General features: G+C 36.6%; 1 protein-coding gene across 2 annotated transcripts in view; it reads left to right on the top strand.

The window, feature by feature from the left end:
- Positions 1-24947, top strand: part of LOC127654216 (serine/threonine-protein kinase tousled-like 1-B) — a 45405-nt gene that overhangs the window by 9937 nt on the left and 10521 nt on the right. Inside the window, exons 2-18 of one of the 2 annotated variants that reach the window (XM_052141308.1) lie at positions 7885-8003; positions 8132-8203; positions 10258-10296; positions 10718-10793; positions 12904-12947; positions 13185-13274; positions 13370-13456; positions 15360-15452; positions 15557-15667; positions 15753-15889; positions 18310-18495; positions 21914-21980; positions 22217-22314; positions 22472-22553; positions 24396-24487; positions 24558-24647; positions 24739-24908. In XM_052141308.1, the coding sequence (XP_051997268.1) occupies positions 7885-8003; positions 8132-8203; positions 10258-10296; positions 10718-10793; positions 12904-12947; positions 13185-13274; positions 13370-13456; positions 15360-15452; positions 15557-15667; positions 15753-15889; positions 18310-18495; positions 21914-21980; positions 22217-22314; positions 22472-22553; positions 24396-24487; positions 24558-24647; positions 24739-24908 (1653 nt within the window). The remainder of the gene's footprint in view (positions 1-7884; positions 8004-8131; positions 8204-10257; positions 10297-10717; positions 10794-12903; positions 12948-13184; positions 13275-13369; positions 13457-15359; positions 15453-15556; positions 15668-15752; positions 15890-18309; positions 18496-21913; positions 21981-22216; positions 22315-22471; positions 22554-24395; positions 24488-24557; positions 24648-24738; positions 24909-24947) is intronic. The other variant, XM_052141310.1, reaches the window with a different exon arrangement.

The following is a 24947-nucleotide window of genomic DNA, read 5'->3' as shown; positions in this document are numbered from 1 at the left end:
TAAGTCTGACGTGTTTCCTCCTTTCGTCATAAAATTGTGAAAGCAGCGTTTACAAATAGGTTTTTGCTGATCTATGATGTTTCACTTTTCATCAGCCTCAAATACAAAGAATTTTCAAACCTGCTTTTTCCACTTCATTTCGACATGATTCAGTTGAGACTCCGCAGCAGCAGCTTTGCTTGCCGCAATCTTTTGCTTGTTGTGAGCATTCCAAAGTTCCCGACTCTGCATGGGTATCAGGTAGACCCGGTACTCTGTACCCCGATACCTTCAGAATTTCTGGTATCGTAAATAATTTTTGGTTTGAGTACCAACCTGGTACCGGTATTTTTGACAACACTACTCCACATGTTGGTGGTATTTTTACCTGCAGATGTTGATGCCCCCATGCTGATTATTTTGTCACAGATATTACACTGTGCCTTTTCTGGCGACACTTCAGTAAAATACTCCCTCACTGTTACTATCTTTAAAGCCTTTGCCATCTGAAAATAATTAAAATATTACAGGACAAATGTGTGAAAATGTCATTGGTAAGTAACACTTTACAATAAGGTAAATGCATAACTAATGTTATGAGATATTACTTAAAATCTTTTAAAATGTATTCAGTAAATGTTGAAATTAACATCAACTAACAATGAACAGTACGTACACAGCATTTTACATGCTATATTTGATATTTTACCATTTTTACATGCCTTAGGGTTTCTCTTCTCATGAAAGGCATGAGTTAAACACTTTTATTACCCTAAAACCAAGACAACGATCACTTCACTTCTGGTGATGGGGTCTTTAATATTAAACTAGGGTAAACGAATAAATGACTAGCAATGTCTTATGCTTTTTTTAACGCTTATATAAGATTCAGTGATGTTTTTTGTTTGTATTTTGCGCTGTTACGCTTGTTTAAATTCTCTGTGAGAAACTTGTCTCACACACCGATCACTTAATGATTATCTAATCAAAATGACAAAAATACGTATTACTGAGAGGATATAAAAACGAATTGAAATCAGAAGCATTTCTGATTTATTTATACGTTTCTCTTGACTGCATGAAGATATTTTTCTCAAATCTCTCACTACCTTTAAATATACAACTTAGCTGGCTAAAACATAAACGGGACTTACCATCTATTTGCATTAGTTTATATCCATACATTTTGTTTAAACATTTGGGTAGGACTTGGTTTAAGATTTTTTTGTCACATTGTTCTAACTGCTTGAGGTTAGCTTTAATGTTGGCGTCCTCTCAGCCTGGTCTGCAAACATACTGCTGTTCTCTATTAATGCAGCATCTATTTAAGGAATTAATTACTTTATAATGATATGACAACGTGTACTGTATACGTACCTTTTAGTTGTTGGTGTTTTAAATCTAAAATTGTCAGCTCCGTGCAGTGTTCCGCTGCATTCAGCGTGCAGTCTCACGTGTCAAAACAACCAGCACGAGTGATAGTCAGTGATGGTTTTTATTTCGCCTCTAGAGGCTGCTCTCATACTGTATAATGATAGCGCGCCATTCCCAGCCACACCAGCACCGGACAAAAAGGGGGAAAATTACCTGTGTGGATTTTTGCAGATAGCCGATAGTTCCTGAAATCGTTATTGGTGCCGATTAATCGGTAAAACTGATATATCGGTCGACCTCAAGTTGGTGACCACTGTAGTGCGTGTTTGTGTCAGATAGGGGGTGTGGGGAAATGTATATAATTGATTCCATATTTTGTGTTGTGTTTGTATGATTCATGTATGGAATCAATAAAAACTGTAAATAACAAGAAAGTCTACAACAAGAGAAATAATTTTTTCTTTCTGTCATAGGGCATCTAGCCCCCCCATCAGATTTAGTTGAGTTTGTTGTAAAATTTCAGATGTTGTAGTAATTTCAGGCGCTGAGTCTTTTAAAAACTTTTTTAAAATGTTGTTTTGCACTTCACTTTAAAAGTGTTATAACATTCACCGCCTTTGACACTATCTTGCTTTTTGGCCAATGTCATAAATCACACTTTTTAAACCTCTCCCCTAGTGCCCTATAAAATGTTTTTTTTTATTATTATTTCTTCCCCAAATCTGTTATCTGATTTATTTTTTCTGAATTCTGTTTACATTTTTATCATAAAAATCTGTATAATCAGATTGATTCATAGAACTAAAATTTCATCACATGAAAACAGAACAAATGCTTTTTAACATACAATTGCATAATTTTTTTATTAAATGAAGTGAACTTTGGAGTTATTTTTCATCAAATACAGTGCTGCACAGCAGATCAAAACGTTTTTTATATATATAATATATATATATTAGTATTTAGTAATACTACATTGAATATAACATTTTACTATAGTCATTAGTCATACATCACTATTTCTAAATGTCACTCGTCTACTAAATTGACCTTTTTTTCTGGCAGAAAACCGAATGAAGCACTTTAAGTTTCTCTTTTTTTGTCGACGACAGCTTCTCACTTCCCCATAAGCAGTTTGCTATATGGCTTATTAAACTGCAAAAGGCTGTGTTTTAATTATTTTTAGAATGTGATTTAAGCACATTCAGACTGCACATTTATTGAATTAAATCTCCGCCTTTTGTGGTTTAATCATGATTTTAATTTGATTCATTCAAATTAATGTCATTCTGTGACATTCCGCGTTTTACTCACTTTCAACCACCTGGCTCCGTGTATATGCCAACTCTTTCAAGAATTAATCAATTCCACAATTTGTTTTTGTTTTTTAAATTTGCAAAGATTTCAAAAAACTTCTTTCATGTTGTCATTATGGGGTATTGTTTGTAGAATTTTGAGGAAAATAATAAATGTACTCAATTTTGGAATAAGGCTGTAACATAACAAAATATGGAAAAAGTGAAGCGCTGTGAATACTTACTGGATGCACTGTATTTTAAAGTGCTTGCGAACCGTTGTACTTTGACTTCTGTGTGTAGAATTTCCCTCTGAATCTTACTGCTATAGTATTTTGGTCAGCCATGATTAAAGTGTCGGTAGTCTGTATTATTACCAAGTGTAATTTGTAATGATGTAAAGGACACGTTGCTGTATGTGGACTTCTGTTTATTTTTTTTGCATAGTAATTTTTTGTGAAATGGTAGATATTTTGTCACCACAAGTATTTTAAAACTAAAAATAGAGTTGTCACAGATGGAGCTGAACTGTCACTGGTATCAGCTGATGGTGAGCAGGAGATGTCTAGTAGTAATTCCTGTTTCTGTGTTCATCCTCCTGACTCCGTCACTGGGCTGCTGAACTTTGCTGTAGAGTGTGGAAAATGTCCAGAAAAGTTGGTGGACATTTTTAAATCGAAGAAGCTAAAAAAATGCTGGAGATTTTATTTAGAAACATTTTGAGGCAACTGAGTACTATTTCAGCTTACATTTAAAAAACAAGTTTCACAAGTTTACTTTAAATGTAATTTTGTACATTTTTGTTTGTTTTGCACTTACACTTAGTACTGACGTCTGTTGGCATATTTTCAGTTTTCGTTTTTCGGGCTGATAAAAATGCCTACAGAGCAGGGTGGATGAGATGATGCCATATATGCATAAGACAAATTAGTGATGGCAAATTAGATGTTTACAACATTTCTGAAATGAATACTTGTTTTCACAATACATGCGAAACGTTAATTTGCATTGATTATGGACAGCTGTCAGTAGGTTTTGGAGATTAATCAGTGTGGTGATATATCGGTCCACCACTAGGCGATGTGTCAAATATTCACGATAATCGCAATGACTATGCTGAAGATATAAAATTAAGCAATGTTGCTAATATCACAATGATTTTAGTGTGCATTTATATGGCCTTTAAGTTACATAAACAGCGCATCAGTAGACTAATTTCTTGATCCTTCAGGGTTGCAGTTAATCAAAATAACATCCGTATGGCAATATGGTCAAATGTGATTATGAAAACAGTGAACCTCTGCTATTAAAGACAGATAAACATGCTCTGTGTGCACTTCAGAATAAACATGTGACATGCTGTTCTGTGCATGCATGGGGCTCATGGGCTCGTGTTTTTGGCGCTTTTTGTAGTTTACAAGTATTTTAAAAGAAAAGTACTGCATGTTCAAGCATTCTTGCAATTCTAATCATTAGTAACCGCTAAAAGTTATTAGGGCTGTCAGTCCATTAATTTTTAATCAAAGTAATTACAAGACATGCAGGTTAATTAATCGCATGCATCATTGTTTGCTTAAAAAGGCCCCAAAATCAAGGTCATTCATATAAATAATACATAATAATTATAATATTTATAAATGTGTATGTAGGTCTTATAATAAATGTATAATACAGATTACAGCTGCAACTAACGATTATTTTGATAATCTTTTTTTATTTTGATTAATCGGATAAACTAATTGCGTTTCCTAATATTTAAAAAAAAATATCTGATAAAAAGATAAAATAAATTTGGTTCGACTCACAATACTGATTCTGTGCCCTCACAAAAATTTTAACAAAGCCTGAAACGTTACGTTTGAATTTTGTATTATTACTACTACTACTTTCAGGACATACGCAAAACGTGACGTGGATGCTCTCACTCGTTTCCTCAGTGAAGTTTAATAGACACTCGCATGTCAAAAACAAACAGTTTTGCAAAGTACATGGAAATATCGCCTGATTTTGAATTCATAACATGTACATTATAATCCATAATAAAACAGTAGCAGTAAAATGTAAGTTATGTGCTGGAGAGAAACTAACCTCAAGTGCATCAAACAGTACATACCCTGATGCAGCAACCGGTCCACATTAACCTGTATGCTTATGATCTTCTTTGAAGTGTTTATAAAGTGCTAAAGTGTGCTGGACAATTTGGGTCATGTTTTTTCATGCTTCAACTTGACTCCATCGTTTTTCAAATGAGTTTCATCATGCAACACATTTTTTTATAGGGGCTATAAATTGATGTTACTGACGGACCATATATCCAACTAATCGATTATTAAATTTGTTGTCAAAGATTTCCATTATCAATATTTATCGATTATTTGTTTCAGCTCTTATACTGATTGAAATTCAGTTTGAAATAAATTGCTTTATTTTGGCAGATGAATAAATCATTGTTTAGACAATAAAAAAGTGGCTTAAGAACTCAATATATTGTTTGATTTATTCTCCCATCACTGATTAAGCCTGCAGTTGTCAGCAATCTGTTCTGCATTGTTTGTGGTATCTAGTTCTCAAAGGATGCGTTCTTGCATTCCGTCTGTGCTGTTTTTAATTGTTGCTCTATGTACATGTGCATGCCTTTTAGAAGTTGAATAATTTTTTTTTATATAATGAAATAATTTGTATTATACAAATCTGCAAAAGTTGGCATAGTATAAAAGAAAATGATGAGGTGACAGTGTTTCACCATATGTGGAACATTGTAAACTAAAAACTGCAATTCCAGATGAAGGTGAACAGAACAGAAATATATTAAACAAATCTAATCCACAATGATTCTGATATTATAATAAAAATCTTGACTGGGTCCCACAATACGCATTTAACTAGGGCATTATGGCGATTAAAAAAACAAACAAATTATTATTTTTTTTTTTTGTATTCTGAAGCTTTCACGTGACTGAGCTGTTGAATTAGCCATGCCCCCTCATTCCAAACCCCCCTTCCAAAGATTATTTTGAGACCAAAACCGAGCAAAAGATCTGCATTATTTGTTAATGTAGGTATTAAATTCAACACTGGCACAATAGCGCCCTCAACTGACAAAAATGATTAATCATGGCCTCTGATCCACTTCAAAAACAACACTATGAGAAGAGGCAAAATGATTGACTGGTGAAAAGCGTAAATGTCCGCAGTCCACGGACACATGTTTGTTTGCTGTTTACAAAGACTACAGCTGTCAAAGAGACCGGTGAGATATCGCAGGACACTTATTTCATTAATATATTTAAGGGAGTAGAAACATTTTTTTTTGTATACTTTTCCATATTTGGTGTGATTTAATTATATAAAAATGAAAGCGTTACACAAATTAAAGCAATTAATCATGTCCCCGGTCCATAATAAGGAATATTCCTATAATCAGGGCAATTCAAGTTTGAAGGACCACCTGTTTTCAGCAGGGGGCAGTAAGCGAAAGGCAGCTGAACAGACAACAAACCACAATCTAAGAACACTGTTTATGATGCAATGCATTTTGTTCATTTACCTGTCCTTAGAAAAGCCCTTATAATAAATCTTGATTAAACGATTGACAAGTTTAATTGTAAAATTAATTGTTGTGGATTGTAGGCCAATAATAGGTTTTGCAAATGTATTAAAAAGAAAAAAACAAACTAAAATATCACATTGATATAATTACTCAGACCATTTGTTATGCCACTTGAAATTTAGCTCCGGTGCATCCAATTTCTCCGGATCATCTTTGAGATGTTTCTACATTTTAATTGTAGTCCACCTGTGGCAAATTCCATTGATTGGACATGATTTGGAAAGGCACACACCTGTCTATATAAGGTTGCACAGCTGAAATGCATATCAGAGCAAAAACCAAGCCATGAGGTCAAAGGAACTGCCTTCAGAGCTCAGAGAAAGGATTGTGATGAGGCAAAGGCTACAAAATTTTTTGGCTGCAATGAATGTTCCCAAGAGCACAGTGGCCTCCATAATTCTTAAATGGAAGAAGTTTGGAACAACCAGGTCTCTTCTTAGAGCTGTCCGCCCAGCCAAACTGAGAAATCAGAGGAGAAGGGTCTTTGTAGGAGAGGTGACCAAGAACACTATGGTCATTCTGGTTGAGCTCCAGAGATCATGTATGGAGATGGATGAAGCTTGCAGAAGGAGAACCATCACTGCAACACTCCACCAATCTGGACTTTATGGAAGTGAGTGGCTCTCCTCTGTGCAAGACACACGAAAGCCTGCTTGTAAAGCACCTAACGAACTCTTAGACTGTGAGAAACAAGATTCTCTGGTTGAAAAAATAACTGTTTGGCCTCGGTTCCAAGCATCATGTCTGGAGGAAACCAGGCACTGCTCATCACCTGCGCATTACCGTCCCAACGGTGAAGCGTTGTTGTGGTAGCATCATGCTGTGGGGATGTTTTTCAGTGGCAGCGACTGGGGGACTGGTCAGGATTGAAGGAAAGCTGAACATGGCAAAATACAGAGATATACTTAATGAAAACCTGCTCCAGAGCGCTCAGGACCTCAGACTGGGCAGAAGGTTCTGAGGAGAATGGCAGAAAATCCATCTAATCCTCTTTTTTTTTTTTTTTTTTTTAAGCATTTTAGCACAAGTCTGCAACATAACAAAGTGTGTATGTTCTAGGGTAGCAGCGGTATACCGGTTTCACGGTATACCCCGATATGAAAATTGACAGTTGTCATACCATGTACATTTGCATATTTACGGTATTGAGAAAACAAATGCAACCAGACTGAGAATCTCACCTGCGCGTGCGCATCTCCTGTATGGTGTATGGCCAAAAATATTTTGATGCTGATATTTTATCAAGAGTGCAGTTGGATATGAATGTTAAAAGATCATCTGTTAATGTTTAAGCATAAAGACAGCAGTCCAGTATTTGTTTTAATACGTTTATATTCAAATTATATATTTTTTTATTTCTTTACATTCAGATACCCATGTATGGGGGCATAGAAGCCCTTGTGACTGAGGAATGATACTGTATGGGAGTTCAGGGGTATCCCCTGAGAGAAATTTTAGAAATTGCAAACGTCTGAGTGGACCGTTTTTATACTTTAATTAAGGTGTATGATCATGAAACAATGACTCGATGGGCTTGTGAAATTCCAGGATGATGTGTCACCATGATCACACCTCTGCTGTCCTGAACATGTGTTTGAGATTGACTTGTGTATGTATGTGTTGTAGGTATGGATGAACTCCATTCTCTGGATCCACGCAGGCAGGAGCTTTTGGAAGCGCGTTTCATTGGTGCAGTTAGTGGAAATACAGGAGGAAGCACTGGGAGTGCCAGCTGCGGAGCTAAAGTAATAATCAGACACGCAAACACAAAATACGCACATGCAGGGCGACACTCTTATTATACGAGTGTGCACTTGCTCATGATCTCATGGCATGTACCAAACCCGTCTTGATGTAGATCTGTTTCTTTCAGGGTTTAAATAATAATGAATGTTCCAGTCACAGTTTTGGCAGTCTGGGGTCATCCAGCGATAAGGAATCAGAGGTCAATATTACACTCATATACACACTCAAATATGTGGGACAATTGTGTTTATTCAGGAAGTTATTCAGTTTCCGCTTACAAGTGTAAATTTGCGTATACAGATTGCGTACTAGATGTCGACCGATAGTGGATTTTGCCGATACCAATAACAAAGGTGGTGGACAAGGCAGTTAACCAATTAATCAGCATATCATTTTTTAAATTGATTTATAGAATGTAATAAAAACATTGTAGTTTTTTGTTACTATGACGGGCATAGATATAGAGGCTACGAGAGTCCAAGATGCAGTTTTTTGTTCAACCAAAACCCCAATAATAGCCAGATACAATGCACATATATATATATATATATATATATATATATATATATATATATATTTAGTTGAAGTCAGAAGTTAACATACACCTTAGCCAAATAGGGCTTTGTGATGGCCACTCAAATACCCTTGACTCTGTTGTCCTTAAGCCATTTTGCCACAGCTTTGGGGGTATGCTTTGGGTCATTTGACCATTTGAAGACCCGTTTGCAACCGAGCTTAAGAAGTTGCATCAATATATCCACATAATTTTCCTTCCTCGTGATGCCATCTATTTTGTGAAGTGGACCAGTCCCTCCTGCTGCAAAGCACCCCCACAATAAGATGCTTCCACCCTCATACTTCATGGTTGGGATGGTGTTCTTCAGCTAGCAAGCCTCACCCATTTTCCTCCAAACATAACAATGGCCATTATGGCTAAAAAGTTAAAATTTTATTTCATCAGACCAGATGAAATTTTTCCAAAAAGTAAGATCTTTGTCCCCATGTGCACTTGAAACTGTAGACTGGCTTTTTTATGGTGGTTTTGGAGCATTGGCTTCTTCCTTGCTGAGCAGCCTTTAAGGTTATGTTGATAAAGGACTCGTTTTACTGTGGATATAGATACTTGTCAACCTGTTTCCTCCAGAATCTTCACAAGGCCCTTTGCTGTTGTTCTGGGGGTGATTTGCACTTTTCGCATCAAACTACATTCATCACTAGGAGATCGAATGCGTCTCCTTCCTGCGCAATATAATGGCTGCGTGGTCCCATGGTGCTTATACTTGCGTACTATTGTTTGTACAGATGAACGTGGTACCTTCAGGCATTTGGAAATTGCTCCCAAGGATGAACCATGCATGTGGATTTCCATAATTTTTTTCTGAGGTCTTGGCTGATTTCTTTTGATTTTCCCATGATGTCAAGCAAAGAGGCTCTGATTTTGAAGGTAGGCCTTAAAATACATCCACAAGTACACCTTCTATCAGAAGCTAATTGTCTAAAGGCTTGACATCATTTTCTGGAATTTTCCAAGCTGCTTAAAGGCTGAGTAAACTTCTAACCCACTGGAATTGTGATATAGTCAATTTAAAGTGAAACAAACAATTGTTTAAAGAATTACTCATGTCATGCACGAAGTAGATGTCCTAAATGATTTGCCATAATTATAGTTTTCTAATATTAAATCTGTGGAGTGGTTAAAAATTAGTTTCAATGACTTCAACCTCAGTGTATGTAAACTTCTGACTTCAACTAATATCTCATCAAAATATGGATTGAATTGATCTAAATAATATGGATGAATAATGTTATGAAATATTTAGATATAGCAAATTCCCACATGATTATTTGTATTTCTCTAGAGGCCGCTTTTATACTGTAGAACTAAGCCGTTCTAACTGTACAATTCTCCAGTGGTGACTACAGAGGCACACAGAGAAATAATAATAAAAATTAAGAAAGATTGTTTTTGCTGATAACTGATTGTACCCACAAATCAATTATCGGCATAGATTAATTGATAAAACAGATAATATCGGTCTACATCTAATGCATACCAATGCCGAAATAAATAAAAGGATCTGCCACTTTAAGATGCAAGCTATATAACATGTAACAAATTGACTTTATGTCCTAAAGTAGCAAAAAATTGTATATTGTGAACATATCACACTGATATAAAAAAATGGACATGTTTTTGTACCTCCATTTTTTGGCATGTTTGAATTTGAATATTTATCTTTCTGCCCCATAAAGAACACTGACATAAAGAAGGGAGGATCACCTGCATATTCAGTATGTTTTCTGATGATTTTCTCAATGTTTTGTGTGATTTTATATATTATAGTTTTGGTCAACAAAAGGTACACTACCTGTCGGGAAGGCCTGTTGATTGATAAAGCAATAATTCACCAAAAAATGTTGCTCTAAATTTGTATGACTTTCTTCCGTGGAAGACAAAAGGACATGTTAAACTCAGTCACCATTCACTTTATTTGCATCTTTTTTCCATACAATTAAAAAAAGAATGGTAACTGAGGCTGTCATTCTGCTTAACATCTAAATTTTCGGTGAGCTATTCCTTTTAAGGTTTTTAGAACCTCTGAGGCCTGAATTCACCTTCAAATGGAGTTTACCTAAACCATTAATATTGATTGTTTTGATTTTGTGAACGGAAGTATTGATTGAAAAGAGTATTATTCCCTGTTCTCCCAAGACTCCAGAAAAGAAACACTCCGAGTCATCCAGGGGAAGGAAGAGGAAAGTTGATAACCAATCAGAGAGCAGTCAAGGTAATGAGAACTTTCTGTGCCTGTGGATAAAATACTTATTAAAGAAAAAAGTTCAAACAAAAAATGAAAATTCTGTCATAATGTACTTGTATTGTTCTAAACCTGTGTGACTTATCTATCTTATGCAAAACAATTTTGTTTTTATGTACACTCACCTAAAGGATTATTAGGAACACGTTCAATTTCTCATTAATGCAATTATCTAATCAACCAATCACATGGCAGTTGCTTCAATGCATTTAGGGGTGTGGTCCGGGTCAAGACAATCTCCTGAACTCCAAACTGAATGTCAGAATGGGAAAGAAAGGTGATTTAAGCAATTTTGAGCGTGGCATGGTTGTTGGTGCCAGACGGGCCGGTCTGAGTATTTCACAATCTGCTCAGTTACTGGGATTTTCACGCACAACCATTTCTAGGGTTTACAAAGAATGGTGTGAAAAGGGAAAAACATCCAGTATGCGGCAGTCCTGTGGGCTGAAAATGCCTTGTTGATGCTAGAGGTCAGAGGAGAATGGGCCGACTGATTCAAGCTGATAGAAGAGCAACTTTGCCTGAAATAACCACTCGTTACAACCGAGGTATGCAGCAAAGCATTTGTGAAGCCACAACACGCACAACCTTGAGGCGGATGGGCTACAACAGCAGAAGACCCCACCGGTACCACTCATCTCCACTACAAATAGGAAAAAGAGGCTACAATTTGCAAGAGCTCACCAAAATTGGACAGTTGAAGACTGGAAAAATGTTGCCTGGTCTGATGAGTCTCGATTTCTGTTGAGACATTCAGATGGTAGAGTCAGAATTTGGCGTAAACAGAATGAGAACATGGATCCATCATGCCTTGTTACCACTGTGCAGGCTGGTGGTGGTGGTGTAATGGTGTGGGGATGTTTTCTTGGCACACTTTAGGCCCCTTAGTGCCAATTGGGCATCGTTTAAATGCCACGGCCTACCTGAGCATTGTTTCTGACCATGTCCAGCCCTTTATGGCCACCATGTACCATCCTCTGATGGCTACTTCCAGCAGGATAATGCACCATGTCACAAAGCTGGAATCATTTCAAATTGGTTTCTTGAACATGACAATGAGTTCACTGTACTAAAATGGCCCCCACAGTCACCAGATCTCAACCCAATAGAGCGTCTTTGGGATGTGGTGGAACGGGAGCTTCGTGCCCTGGATGTGCATCCCACAAATCTCCATCAACTGCAAGATGCTATCCTATCAATATGGGCTAACATTTCTAAAGAATGCTTTCAGCACCTTGTTGAATCAATGCCACATAGAATTAAGGCAGTTCTGAAGGCGAAAGGGGGTCAAACACAGTATTAGTATGGTGTTCCTAATAATCCTTTAGGTGAGTGTATATCTCAGTCTTTTCAATATATTGGCAAACTGGATAATAAAAATGAAATTTCTCTCATTTACTCACACTCATGCCATCCCAGATGTGTAAGCCTTTCTCTCTTCTGCAGAACACAAATTAAGTTTTTTAGAAGACTATCTCCACTCTATTAGTCCATACAATGCAAGTGAATGGTGACCAAACCTTCTGAAGCTCCAATGGTTTAATCCAAGTCTTCTGAAGCAATATGATAAATGTGAGAAACAGATCAATATCGAAATCTTTTTTACTATAAATCTCCACTTTAAACCAGCCCGTGTGTTCACGAAAGGACTGAGTTCTTCTGTTTTTTTTTTTGACGAGTCACATTTTTTGTGCATATGGCTATTTGCCACCAACTGTTAAGGGAGGAGAAAGAAAAAGGGAGGGATAAAGAAAAGAATAAAGAATTTTTGCACAACAGCCCAGTAGGTTGCGATATGGTCAAATGTGGAAATAAAAGTGAAAGTGGAGATTTATTTTTAAAAGGACTTAAATATTTATCTATTTCTCACTTATACCCATCATATCGCTTCTAAAGATATGGATTAAACACCTGGAGTCATTGATTATATTTATGCTGCCTTAATGTGCTTTTTGGAGCTTCAAAGTTCTGGCCACTTTTCACTTGCCTTGTATGGACCAACAGAGCTGAGATATACTTGTCGTAAACATCCAGCATCTTTAAAAAGTCATGCGTTTCTTTTTTCTTTTTTACCTTTTAGGAAAGTCTTCCGGTCGAGGGCCCAAGATCAGCGATTATTTTGATGTGAGTAAAGCTGTGTGTGGATGAGTCTGTGTTCAGTCAGCTCTGTATTAAATGTCAGGCAAGTGTTAAGAGCTTTTAGTCTGAGCACTGCTTGTTTTTCATCTTCTAGTGAGTGCAGACTTTTAATAAACGTGCTTCGACTTGTAGTTCTAGTTGTAGTTGTGAAATTGCATAATTTTCTGTTAGTATGTTCTTTTTTTTTGGTGCTGTAAAACAATAGCATATCTCTCCCTGTAGTTCCAAGGTGGAAACGGATCAAGTCCAGTCAGGGGTCTTCCTCCTGTCCTGCGCTCGCCACAGAACTCTCACTCTGCACCCGGGTCCATTGTAAGTGCTATCGTTTGATATTTTGGGAGGATTTTAACATATAAGCAGCCATTTTGGATGTTTATTTCTTAATGTGATTGTTTGCCGCTCTGCAGGTGAGACAGAACAGCTCTTCACCCACCGGCCTGTGTTTCACAGATCACACAATGAACCCAAAACCGCTGAGCAGCAGAATTGTACAGGTAACACATACATCAAAAATAAATGTTCTGTTGTAATTTACTCAACCTCATGTCATTCCAAACCTCTATTTGTGGAACACAAAAGGAGGTATTTTAATGAATGTCTCTATCATCTTTTCATTACAATGGCAGTTGATAGTGACTCAATTTAAAGATTAAAAAAGACCTCAAAAGTATTATAATATTAGTACATGCGGCTACTGTGTCATATTCTAAGTCTTCTGAAGGCATACAGAACTTTTTGGTGTAAGTCAAGCCCAAAGTATACTTCGTTTTTGACATGACCGCTTGGCATCTCGTACATTTGACACATGTGCACTATGACTGACCATAAAGATGCCAGTATATTTCTTCAGCCTCGAGTTATACATATGCTCGTATCTTCTGACCTCCAGAGACACGTGTTCTTGACTTGCATAATTTGCTGTTGTTGGTTCTTCAGTTCTTCTATAGAAGTGGTTCCATTTATAAAAAAAAAAATGGACTTGGTTCCGCTAACCGTTCTTGAATGTGCATTTTCCTGCCGATATTGAACACTGTACAGAAATACTCTGGCGGTGTATTTTGATAATAAAAAAAATACTTCAGTCAGAGTAGTTTCACGGACCTGGAAAATGACTTAAGAATATGAAAAACATGCATGAATTTACAATATGTATTATATGCAAGTTCTAAACAAACTAAAGGTTAACAAATATGCTAACATATTTCATTTATTCATTTTTATTTATTATACTAATAATAATAATAATAATAATACAGCTCCACTGAATACAACCAAAATTCTAATTTAGCCATATGCTTGAGGCAACATTTAAAATAAATGTCCAAATTAAACACTTGACACTTTTGTCCAAACTGCGTGCAAAATGAGATAACGGGTGTAACTTAACTTCTCTGGTTAGTTTGATAGGCTTTCCAATGGCAAAATGGGGCAAGAACTTCCTGTTCAATACAATACCAGGTAGAGCTCTCAAGTGGAAGCAACCAAAATCTTGAGTAGGCCAAGCCCACCTTTGTCAATCGGCCTATGCAGCTTACTGAAATGTAATCTGGGATGTTTACCATTCCAAATGAAGGACTTCGCTGTGCTATCAAATTGCTTAAAATAAGAGAGGGGGACGTCTACAGGGAGAGACTGTAGCAGGTAGTTGAATTTTACTGAAGCAGTACGCTGTCAGAGCCAAAGCTTCGTATTTAGACCAATTGACTCTGTAAGAATTAGGAGAACGAATTAATGATTCTATGGAGGCAAGGCATTATATCTAATGGGGTCAGAGACGAATAATAAAATATCATCTGTGTAAAGCAAAAGCTTATGCGCCATACCTCCCACCATAACCCTTAATTAAAATGAGCTAATACAACACAGTTCTTGAACAAAGGTTCATTGCATTCAATGTACTAAAGCAAAGTTTACTTAATTTGTGTTGGTACTTCATGGATACTTTTTGTTGAGATAACTGGGCTGGGGATTTGTAGTATGCTTGCTTTGCATGGGACTTGAAGCAGAGAGAATGTTTTTTATTTTAAGTGTTATTTTAGTTTTGAGTAAGATGAGAAAAGGGGGATACTTAATAGTGTTTAATTGGGTCATTTAATAATCATTTTATTCAATTTTGTTGAAATTACATGAACAAATTGTTATCTGACAAAGAATTAATGTACTTGACCAAGAGGAAAGAACATGTAAATATGACTTAATTGATTCATGTTGAACCGATGTTCATGATTAAATAATTTAAATTCAAAGCATTAAATATTTTCAGCATACTCTGACACTGTTTTAATGTGCACTGCTTACTATTGATTGCACATGCTGACATGGATTGCATATAATATCTGACGTTTTAATACTCTGACTGAATTTATTCCTCTGTGTCTCTTTGTTTTCTGCTCTCAGACGGATCTGACACTGTTGAAGCTGGCTGCACTTGAAAGCAATAAGAATCTTGACCTTGAGAAGAAAGAGGGTAGAATAGACGATCTGCTCAGGGTGAGTAACAAACAGATGAGTGTTGCTTGTCCTTCAGTTCATGCTTTTTGCAATTCACAAAAACAAATTTAGATGTTAAGTGTACTATTATGTTTTCTCCGAAGGCAAACTGTGACCTCCGTAGACAAATAGATGAACAGCAGAAACTGTTGGAACGTTTCAAAGAGCGGCTGAACAAATGCACTACCATGAGTAAAAAACTGCTCATTGAGAAGGTGAGCTGTATTCAATGCCCTCTTAGAGGCTTGCGTGTCATTTTGCTGGTGGTTGAGTGAGTCAAGTATGTTCTTGTCTGGTTAGAGCACTCAAGAGAAGCAGGCGTGCCGTGAGAAGAGCATGCAGGACCGACTGCGTCTGGGACACTTTACGACAGTCCGGCACGGAGCGTCATACTCTGAGCAGTGGACAGACGGATATGCCTTCCAGAACCTGGTCAAGTAAGAGTCTTGCTGACTAACGGCACAAGTCTGGTCCAGATTGCAGCTTATTCTGGCCAAGAACTCAAATCTCGTAGACTTTCATTGATGGAATGTTCAGCTGAGCCAGAACTCGAATTATAAAAATGTCTAATGTAAACTAACCTACACAAGGCTTTTAATATGCTCTACACTACTGTCTCTCTCTCTCTTTAGCTCTCTCTCTAAGCATGCTAGCAATGCCTTGCAACTCTCCAGCACACCCTAGCAACTAGCAAAAATGTGTTCGCAGTGCCTAACAACAATCCAAAACACCCTAGTAACTAGCCAGAACACTGTAGCAACCAGCTAAAAGAGGCTAGCAATGCCTAGCAACTAGCCAGAACACCATAGAAACAAGCTGAAACCTACCAAAAAATGTTTAGCAACATGCTAGCAGCAATGCCTAGCTTCATGCTAAAATATGTTAGCAACATGCTTGAAATGTCAACAATTCAAATGTAAACAATCATACACAAGGTTTCATGCTCTACGCTACTGTCTGTCTCTCTCTCTCTTTATCTATCTCTAAACATGTTAGCAGCAGGTCATTCCACTGTCGGCCATCTTTGGAATGCTCTAAGGGAGTCTATTTCCTCTCATGACAATTTAGCTCCTATCTACTCGCATGGGGAAAGACCGAAATCTCCAAAAACGGTTGGTCAAGATTACGATAAAAAAAATGTCAAAAGCGATACAATTTGACAATACTGGAATCATAAATTGTGCTGCTTTATCTCATATTACGCTAAAAAAACTTTTTACCCACTTGTATAGCTAATGCGCATCCGTGTTGAGTTGATTGACAGGCGATGTCTGTATCTAAAAGGTGATTGGCTCTTTTAACTGTAATGCAGGACTTCCTTTCTACACCTGTTGACCATTAGCAGAGTCTATTTAGCAGTGACTTGTCACTTCTATTAAAATGAATGGGAGAAATTGTAATGCCCAGTGGTCAACGGATGTAGAAAAGAAGTCCTACCTTTCAGGAAAAAGAGCCAATCACCTTTTAGATACAGACATCGCCTGTCAAATGAACTCGAGACCGCGAATGCACATTAGCTATACAAGACAGGAAAAAAATTTTTTTAGTGTGATCTGAGGTAAAGCACAATTTATGATACCATTGTTGTTATATTTTACTGATCGTAATCTTCACCCACCATTTTGGAGATTTTGGGCTTTCCCCTTTCTAGATGATAGGAGCTTCACTGTCATGCCGCTTGTTTACATAAAAAAAAATCTGCTGGAAACATTCCAAAGATGTCCGCCAGTGGATTAACTGGCTAAAAAAGACTTTGCTGTTAGGCGCTAAGAGCTCCTTGGCTGGGCGTTCCATTTGCTCCCATTCATTTTAATAGAAGTGGCCTGTCTGCTTTAATATGCTCTACTGTCTGTCGCTCTCTCTCTTTCTCTCTTTTTCTTTTGATCTCTTTTTCTCTCTCCATACATGCTAGCAATGCCTAGTAACTAGCAAATATGTGCTAGCAATGCCTAGCAACTAGACAAAACACCCTAGAAAACAGCTAAATATTCTATAAATGCTTAGCAACATGCTAGTGATGCCTAGGTTAATGCTAAAATATGCTGGCAATACCTAACTATATGCTATTAGTGCATAGCTACATGGTAAACATGCCAACAATGCTGACTTTGTATCTAGCTAGTTGGTTGTTTGATTTACTGTAATGCCCGTATATCCATCAAACTTCAAAATTAAAAAATTACTTTATACTTTCAGTCAAGGCTTTGTGTCTACAAACTTTAAATATCTATTTTAATTGAGAGCTACAGCTAAGGACAAAATTAATTGAATAACGATGGTTGAGTTTGATGCACATTTTGTTCTTTTCAGATTCCTCTTTCAGTAAAAAGTTTTTTAAAAAATTCTCATGACTTGCATGAGATTAGATTTACACAAAAACATCTAAAATTAATTATCGTCTGTTTAGACTTTTTGAAATGGTGTTTTACTGTTCAAGTTTCAACAAAATATAGTTAATATTAAAGTAAATTTATCCCAAATGTTACTGATGGAATAGAAACAAAATTGTCACATTTGTAGAGATCTGCTTAGCTGCCATTATATAAATGCCACCAAAAATGCCCCCGAAATTAAAAATGTGTGTGTAAAAATGCCCTTATGAATATTTATTTATTGATTTATTTTTACATCTGGTATAGTTCTTAATTTATTATAGTCCTAGTTATACATGTTATGGCTTAAAATATTAATTTAACCAATATTGCCCCTAAATGTAAAAGTACATTTCTGACACTATTGTAATGAATCAAAGTTGAGGTTGGAGTTGTGGCAGTTTTACATTTGCATATGTAAATGACACATATACAAATGCAGAAAATTGTTATTGTTGTTATTCAGGTTTTTAATGTGTCAACAGGCAGCAGGAGTGGGTTAACCAGCAAAAGGAAGAAATCGAGAGGCAGCGGAAACTTCTAGCAAAACGCAAACCTCCCAGCACGCCCACCTCTCAGAGCCCCAGCCCCAACGAGTCCAAACAGAGAAAGACCAAAGCCGTCAACGGAGCTGACAATGACCCCTTCCTCAAACCGAGTCTACCTTCACTGTGAGACACTAGCACATGCTAAAACATGCTCACACACACACACACACACACACACAGAGAGAGAGAGAGAGAGAGAGAGAGAGAGAGAGAGAGTGAGTGCACATGCTCTGTTGTTGTAAATGGCAATAGACCAATATATCGGCTAATATTTGGGCATTTTAATATTATTGGTATTGATAACATTACCTGCTTTCCTGATGAATATTGTGTAAATAAGTGTTAATTTAATTTCAGCAATTTTATGTTCATCTCACTCGTTAAGTTGTATTATTATACAATGGCTCCAAAAGTATTTGAAAAGCTACTTGGTTTGATATTCAGGTATGCAAAGTAGGGCTGCCCCTGACCAAAGATTTTCCTAGTCAACTAATAGGCGATAATTTAAGCCATTAGCCAACTACTTGAATATTTATGATATTAATTTAATTACTTAAATATTTATTTTGGTGGGGGAGGCGGCATCAAAAAATGGTTTGAGTTCCAGGGCTGAGAAAGAATGTCATACTTTTTTTTTTTTTTTTTTCTCCCAATTTGGAATACCCAATTCCCAATGTACTTTAACTCCTTGTGATGGCGTAGTGACTCACCTCAATCTGGGTGGCAGAGGATGAATCCCAGCTGCCTCCGCATCTGAGACCGTCAACCCACGCGTCTTATCACGTGTTGAGCACATAACCGTGGAGATATAGTGTGTGTGAAGGCTTTACGCCATCCACGCACAACGCACCACATTGTAGCGACCACGAGGAGGTTACCCCATGTAACTCTACCCTCCTAGCAACCGGCCCAATTTGGTTGCTTAGGAGACCCTGCTGGAGTCACTCAGCACACCCTGGGATTTGAAATCCAGGCCCCCAAGTATGTCATAAGTAACACTGCTAACACTGTTCTACATTACAGAGAAATACTAAACCGTAGTAATGAGCCTTTTAAATATTAATTTTACAAGCACACGTACAAGGCGAGCCGCAGCGACACCTGCAAAAGTGGTAATAATTCTGAATGTGTTGGGAAAAACCAACAAGGAGACTGTCTGAACATTTTGTTAATTTATAGAGAGAAATGCACATTAGGGTTGTGCTGACAGATGATGATCTCTGGGATCCACGATTGTCATTGTGATCGCCAATTGCTGATGCCTTTGGCCATGTCATGGCGATATTTGGCTCGTTTTCGCATTAAGTTTATAATACTATTATTATTATTATTAGACTATTATTATTATTATTAGCAAATTAATATTACAAATAATTTGCTTGTAGAGACACAGACACCCACTTGACAAAACTCACTTAATTATATTATTAAGAGCAGATGACAGAAAAGCAGTCTATGCGCATGTAAGTTTGTACAGAGGTGTGCAGTCTGGAACACATGTATGTAAAAGTTTCTCACTCTTTCTTTGTTTGTCTACTGAATTATTATTTTTTTTTTTTTTTTGCAAGAACAGTATTGTCTATGAGTGCTGCAAATTACCTCAGACATCTCAGCTCAGGAGGTGCTTTGAGTTCAGTTCGCTTTATTTCCACAGAGCAGTTTATTGTGAACGCAACTCTGCAACCTATACATCTGTGATTAAAACATAAATTAACAAAAACATGGTTCAACTCAAACCATGATTTATATTTCAGTGAGTATTATCATCATTATAATTATTATATTTGCATTTAAAATTGTTTTTGTCTTCATTTGCAAGTCATTTTCTGCCTGCTTGTTTAGACGGATACTTGCCTGACGGTGAATGGAAAGGTGGTAACTTGCTTTTTTGTTTCGTCTGGAGTGCAATTTGAATTTAGTAATGTATTTTTAATAAATTCATTTAATTTTCAATGAAAAATCACTAAAGCAAGAATATCCACTGATCCCTCAACCCAGGGGTTGGCGATGTATTTGGATATTGCGATATATATATATTAGGGCTGTCAATCGATTAAACATTTCGAAAAATTGGGTGTCCCGATTTATTAATCGCATATACAAATATTTGCAGAGAAAGCCCCTCATATGACAATAATTCAATATATAATGATGAAATAATTATACATAGTTATCTTTAAATATTTCAAAATTATATATATATATATATAATTTTGAAATATTTAAAGATAATTCAAATGCATTACATTCTTGTGGCAGAAGAGTTAATAATTGATAAGACAATACAAAAAGTGGCTTTAGAATACAATGTATTGTTTACTACCATATTATTGAACAACTGTATGAACTGCTCATTGCCATACATCTGCAGTTTCACTTACTGCCCTCTGGAGTAACCAGGTGGTACTACAAGCTTGCATTTCTCAGGAATCGTCCTTATTACGGTCCGGGGGCATTGCGATAAATTGCGTACATTTTTTAAATCATGTTAAATCGACAGCACTAATATATATATATGTTGTGAAGGAGGGAACAAAGCGAAAAAACACATGATTTATTTTCCCGGACACCGAAATACCCGTCCGTTAGAGAATGACGAACAACACGCATTTTAATTGCACTTTAATTTTTAGTTAAAATAAATAAAAAAATAAAGTTCAAAGTTTGAAATCAAGGTGTCTTTATTGTGTAGGATTATTGTAGCTTTTATTTTTTTTCTGCGACAAACCGACCAATCAAAACTTGGTCGACCAAGACTCTTCTCATTGACTAACATTTGGTCGACTATCAGGGGGCAGCCCTGATGCAAAGACATTCATACAGAGTAGAGGGCAACTGAAAACTAAGGTGGTAGAAAAGGCTAATAACCAATTAATCAGTCTTAATAAATATGATCGAACATTTATTCCAATAGAATAATCAAAAACATCAGATTTGGACTGCCAGTCTGATCAGAGCCTTGTAGCCTGTGTCTCTGCCCATCATAGTCAGTAAAGAGTTGTTTTAATGTTCTACAAATTGATTTTGAAAACTATTTCCACCAACTTTTCCACCACCTTAATTATCAGCATCGGCAAAATCCACAATCAGTCACATCTAGTGTATACAGTATAAATACTAGCTATAGTAATTGTGACTAGGAATAAGTCAAGATGATTGGTTGTTGGATGACTAGTCTGGCTGGCTTATCTCTCTGTGCTTTTATGTGGCATGGTTCTCTTGGAAAAGTTGCACCTTAAAATTCATCCCCTAACTTTATAAAGGTCTTGCACTTTTTTTTGCATTCTGCCATGAGTCTTGCGTTTACGTGATGGCACGTCAAGCTAGAAATAGTGCAGCCTTCAAATACACGTCTTGAGACCCCTGCGTTTCCCCCGTAACACATGCGCCTGATTTGGTCTGACTTTAAATCAGCCTAATTATTAAATGATGATGATATTCATTAATAGTTGTTCAGGAATGCATCGACTAGTCATTTTCGAAGATATGTGGTTTTGCACATCCCCTAATTACATTCCTAACACTTGTTTTGGTTGTGCAGGTTGACTGTGGCAGAGTATCATGAGCAGGAAGAAATCTTCAAACTGAGACTGGGGCATCTCAAAAAGGTTAGTCACTCTATTCTGTACACATGCACACACACACACACACATGCATTACTGGTGGTTGAAGAGCAGCATTAGTGCTTCATGCAAAGGCAGTCGAGCAGAAACACTGTTTCAAAGAGTCTTTTTGTCCTTTTCGGTGTAAAGAAGATCTTCGGAAATATATGCACACCATTCATACACAAGTATGTTAGTATGTACTTAAGTGCATGTATGTATGGGTGGGTGGGTGTGTTAAGGAGGAGGCTGAGATCCAAGCAGAGCTGGAACGGTTGGAGCGCGTGAGAAATCTGCACATTCGAGAACTCAAAAGAATCAACAATGAGGACAGCTCTCAGTAAGTCCTGCCCCCTCTTGTGACACATAGGCACAACAATGACTGCATCTCATCAGGAAAACAGGCATCTCAAATGTTCCATATGCATTTGTGTATTTAAATCGGTAGAGAATTTTGAATATGCCTAATTTTGTGTGCGTTTGTGTGTTGTATGAAGGTTCAAAGACCATCCAACTCTAAATGAAAGATATCTCCTGTTACACTTGCTGGGACGAGGGGGTTTCAGTGAAGTTTATAAGGTATTTTTTTCTTTGGAATAGCATGCAGTGAAAACTCTCACAAAAAGATCATGAGCACGAACCAAGTAAATGGCGGCAACAGATAAAAACAATGTTCAGTCAATATTATTATTTATTATTTGTTTATTATTTTATATTTTTTATATAAAATGTTTCATTATGTTATTTAAGATTTTTAAATATTTTATATTTATTATTTATTAACAAAAATAATACAAGAAATAAAAAATGACAATTAACAAAATACATTTATAGTAAAATAGGGGTAGAGGTAGACTGATTTTTCGTTTTTATAGATTAATTGTAAGAAATATATGAATAGTTGCTGATATTTTATTTGAATATTTCCCCTAATTGTTTTTTATTCCCAATCAATAAACCTCATCTGGTGAAATATATACATACAAAACAATTAATCTGGTGAATATATATATATATATATATATATATATATATATATATATATATATATATATATATATATATATATATGCTAGAAAAAGCTTTGTTTGGTAAATACTCACATATATATAGCTTTGTAACTGAGCCATATCTCTGTAATTTCAAAATAAGAGTCCTGTGTATTACGTGCTTGTTTAAAGTAAAAAGTCCTGCGTTATGCACCAAATCTTAATTTCTCTGGTTATTTGGGGGATTTTGGTTGCACAATAAACTGCTTTTGTGATTTTATTCATTTTGCAGCCTCAATGTCTGTATTCTTTATAGTAAGTAAAGAATAAGAGATTGTTTGTTATTATATACTGTAGTTCAATTTCTAAAAACTAATGGCAATTAATCAGTTATCAGCCTTTTCCACCACCTAAGTTATCAGTATCAGCAAAATCCACTATCTGTTAAACTCTATTGTTAACATTAGTTAATTCACTATGAAATAACATGAATTAAAAATAAACAATTGTATTTTTATGAACTAACATTTACAAAGATCCTGCCCCCAACTCGCACCATTGGTTGTGTAATGTTTTTGGGGCAGGCCTAAGAAAACCGAGACATTTTCAAAAGTGCCACAGAAACACTTTGGCTTATTAAATGTTACTTATTAAATCCCAGGAGATCAGCAGTTACAGAAATACTCAAACCAGCCCATCTGGCACCAACAATCATGCCATGCTCCAAATCACTAAGATCAAAATTCTTTCCCCATACTGATGGTTGCTGTGAACATTATCTGAAGCTCCTGACCCAGATCTGCATGTATTATGCACTGCACTGCTGCCATGCAATTGGCTGATTAGGTAATCATATGGATGTTTGTTGGTGCCAGACAGGCTGGTTTGAGTATTTCTGTAACTGCTGATCTCCTGGGATTTTTACGCACAACAGACTCTAGAATTTACTCAAAATGGTGGCAAAAACAAAACATCCAGTGAGTGGCAGTTCTGTGGAGAGAAATGCCTTGTTGATGAAAGAGATCAACAGAGAATGGCCAGACTGGTTTGAACTGACAAAGTCTACGGTAACTCAGATAACCACTCTGTACAATTGTGATGAGAATGTTATTCTGAGATGCAGGTTGGCGCTGCTTTGTCGGCACGATGGGTACCTACACAATATTAGGAAGTGGTTTTATTGTTGTGGCTGTTCGATGTATATTAAATAGATGGTTCTGGTCCTTGATGTTGATTAGTCAATTTAACTTGCCAGCTGTGCTGAAATGCACAATAAATATGATGTGAAAGTGAAACACCTGTACACCATAGAGGCCAATTAGTAATGTCGGTTTAATGTCATAAATTATCTAGCGCGTGGCTGAAACTTAATGAATTTGCTTAATCATTTTCCTTATTGCCTAAATAACACCTGTTCTGTTTTTTTGTGAAGGCATTTGATCTGTTTGAGCAGCGATATGCTGCTGTGAAAATCCACCAGCTCAACAAGAACTGGAGAGAAGAGAAGAAAGAAAACTATCACAAGTATGTTATCATTTTTCTCTCTCACTCATGCACTTTTCTCATTGAAAACATGTTACACTTTCCACTTCAGACACGCCTGTAGAGAATATAGAATCCACAAGCAACTGGACCATCCCAGAATAGTCAAACTCTACGACTACTTTTCCCTGGACACTGACACGTAAGTCTGTCTGACAACTTTGACCTTTTCTCTTATGTCATGTGAACTGATTGCTGTTTTTACAGGTATGTCAACACTGTTTGTTTTGTAGATTCTGTACTGTTCTGGAGTTCTGTGAGGGAAATGATCTGGATTTCTATCTCAAACAACACAAGCTGATGTCTGAGAAAGAGGCTCGCTCCATCGTCATGCAGATAGTGAACGCCCTCCGATACCTTAATGAAATTAAACCACCCATCATTCACTACGACCTGAAACCAGGTGAACACAAACACACGCCGATGCACAGGCTGAGGGAAA

Source organism: Xyrauchen texanus, chromosome 13 (genome assembly GCF_025860055.1).
Source record: "Xyrauchen texanus isolate HMW12.3.18 chromosome 13, RBS_HiC_50CHRs, whole genome shotgun sequence".
In the NCBI taxonomy this organism is placed as follows: Eukaryota; Metazoa; Chordata; class Actinopteri; order Cypriniformes; family Catostomidae; genus Xyrauchen; species Xyrauchen texanus.
Note: the sequence above shows the minus strand (reverse complement) of the source record. Positions and strands in the feature narration are given on the sequence as shown.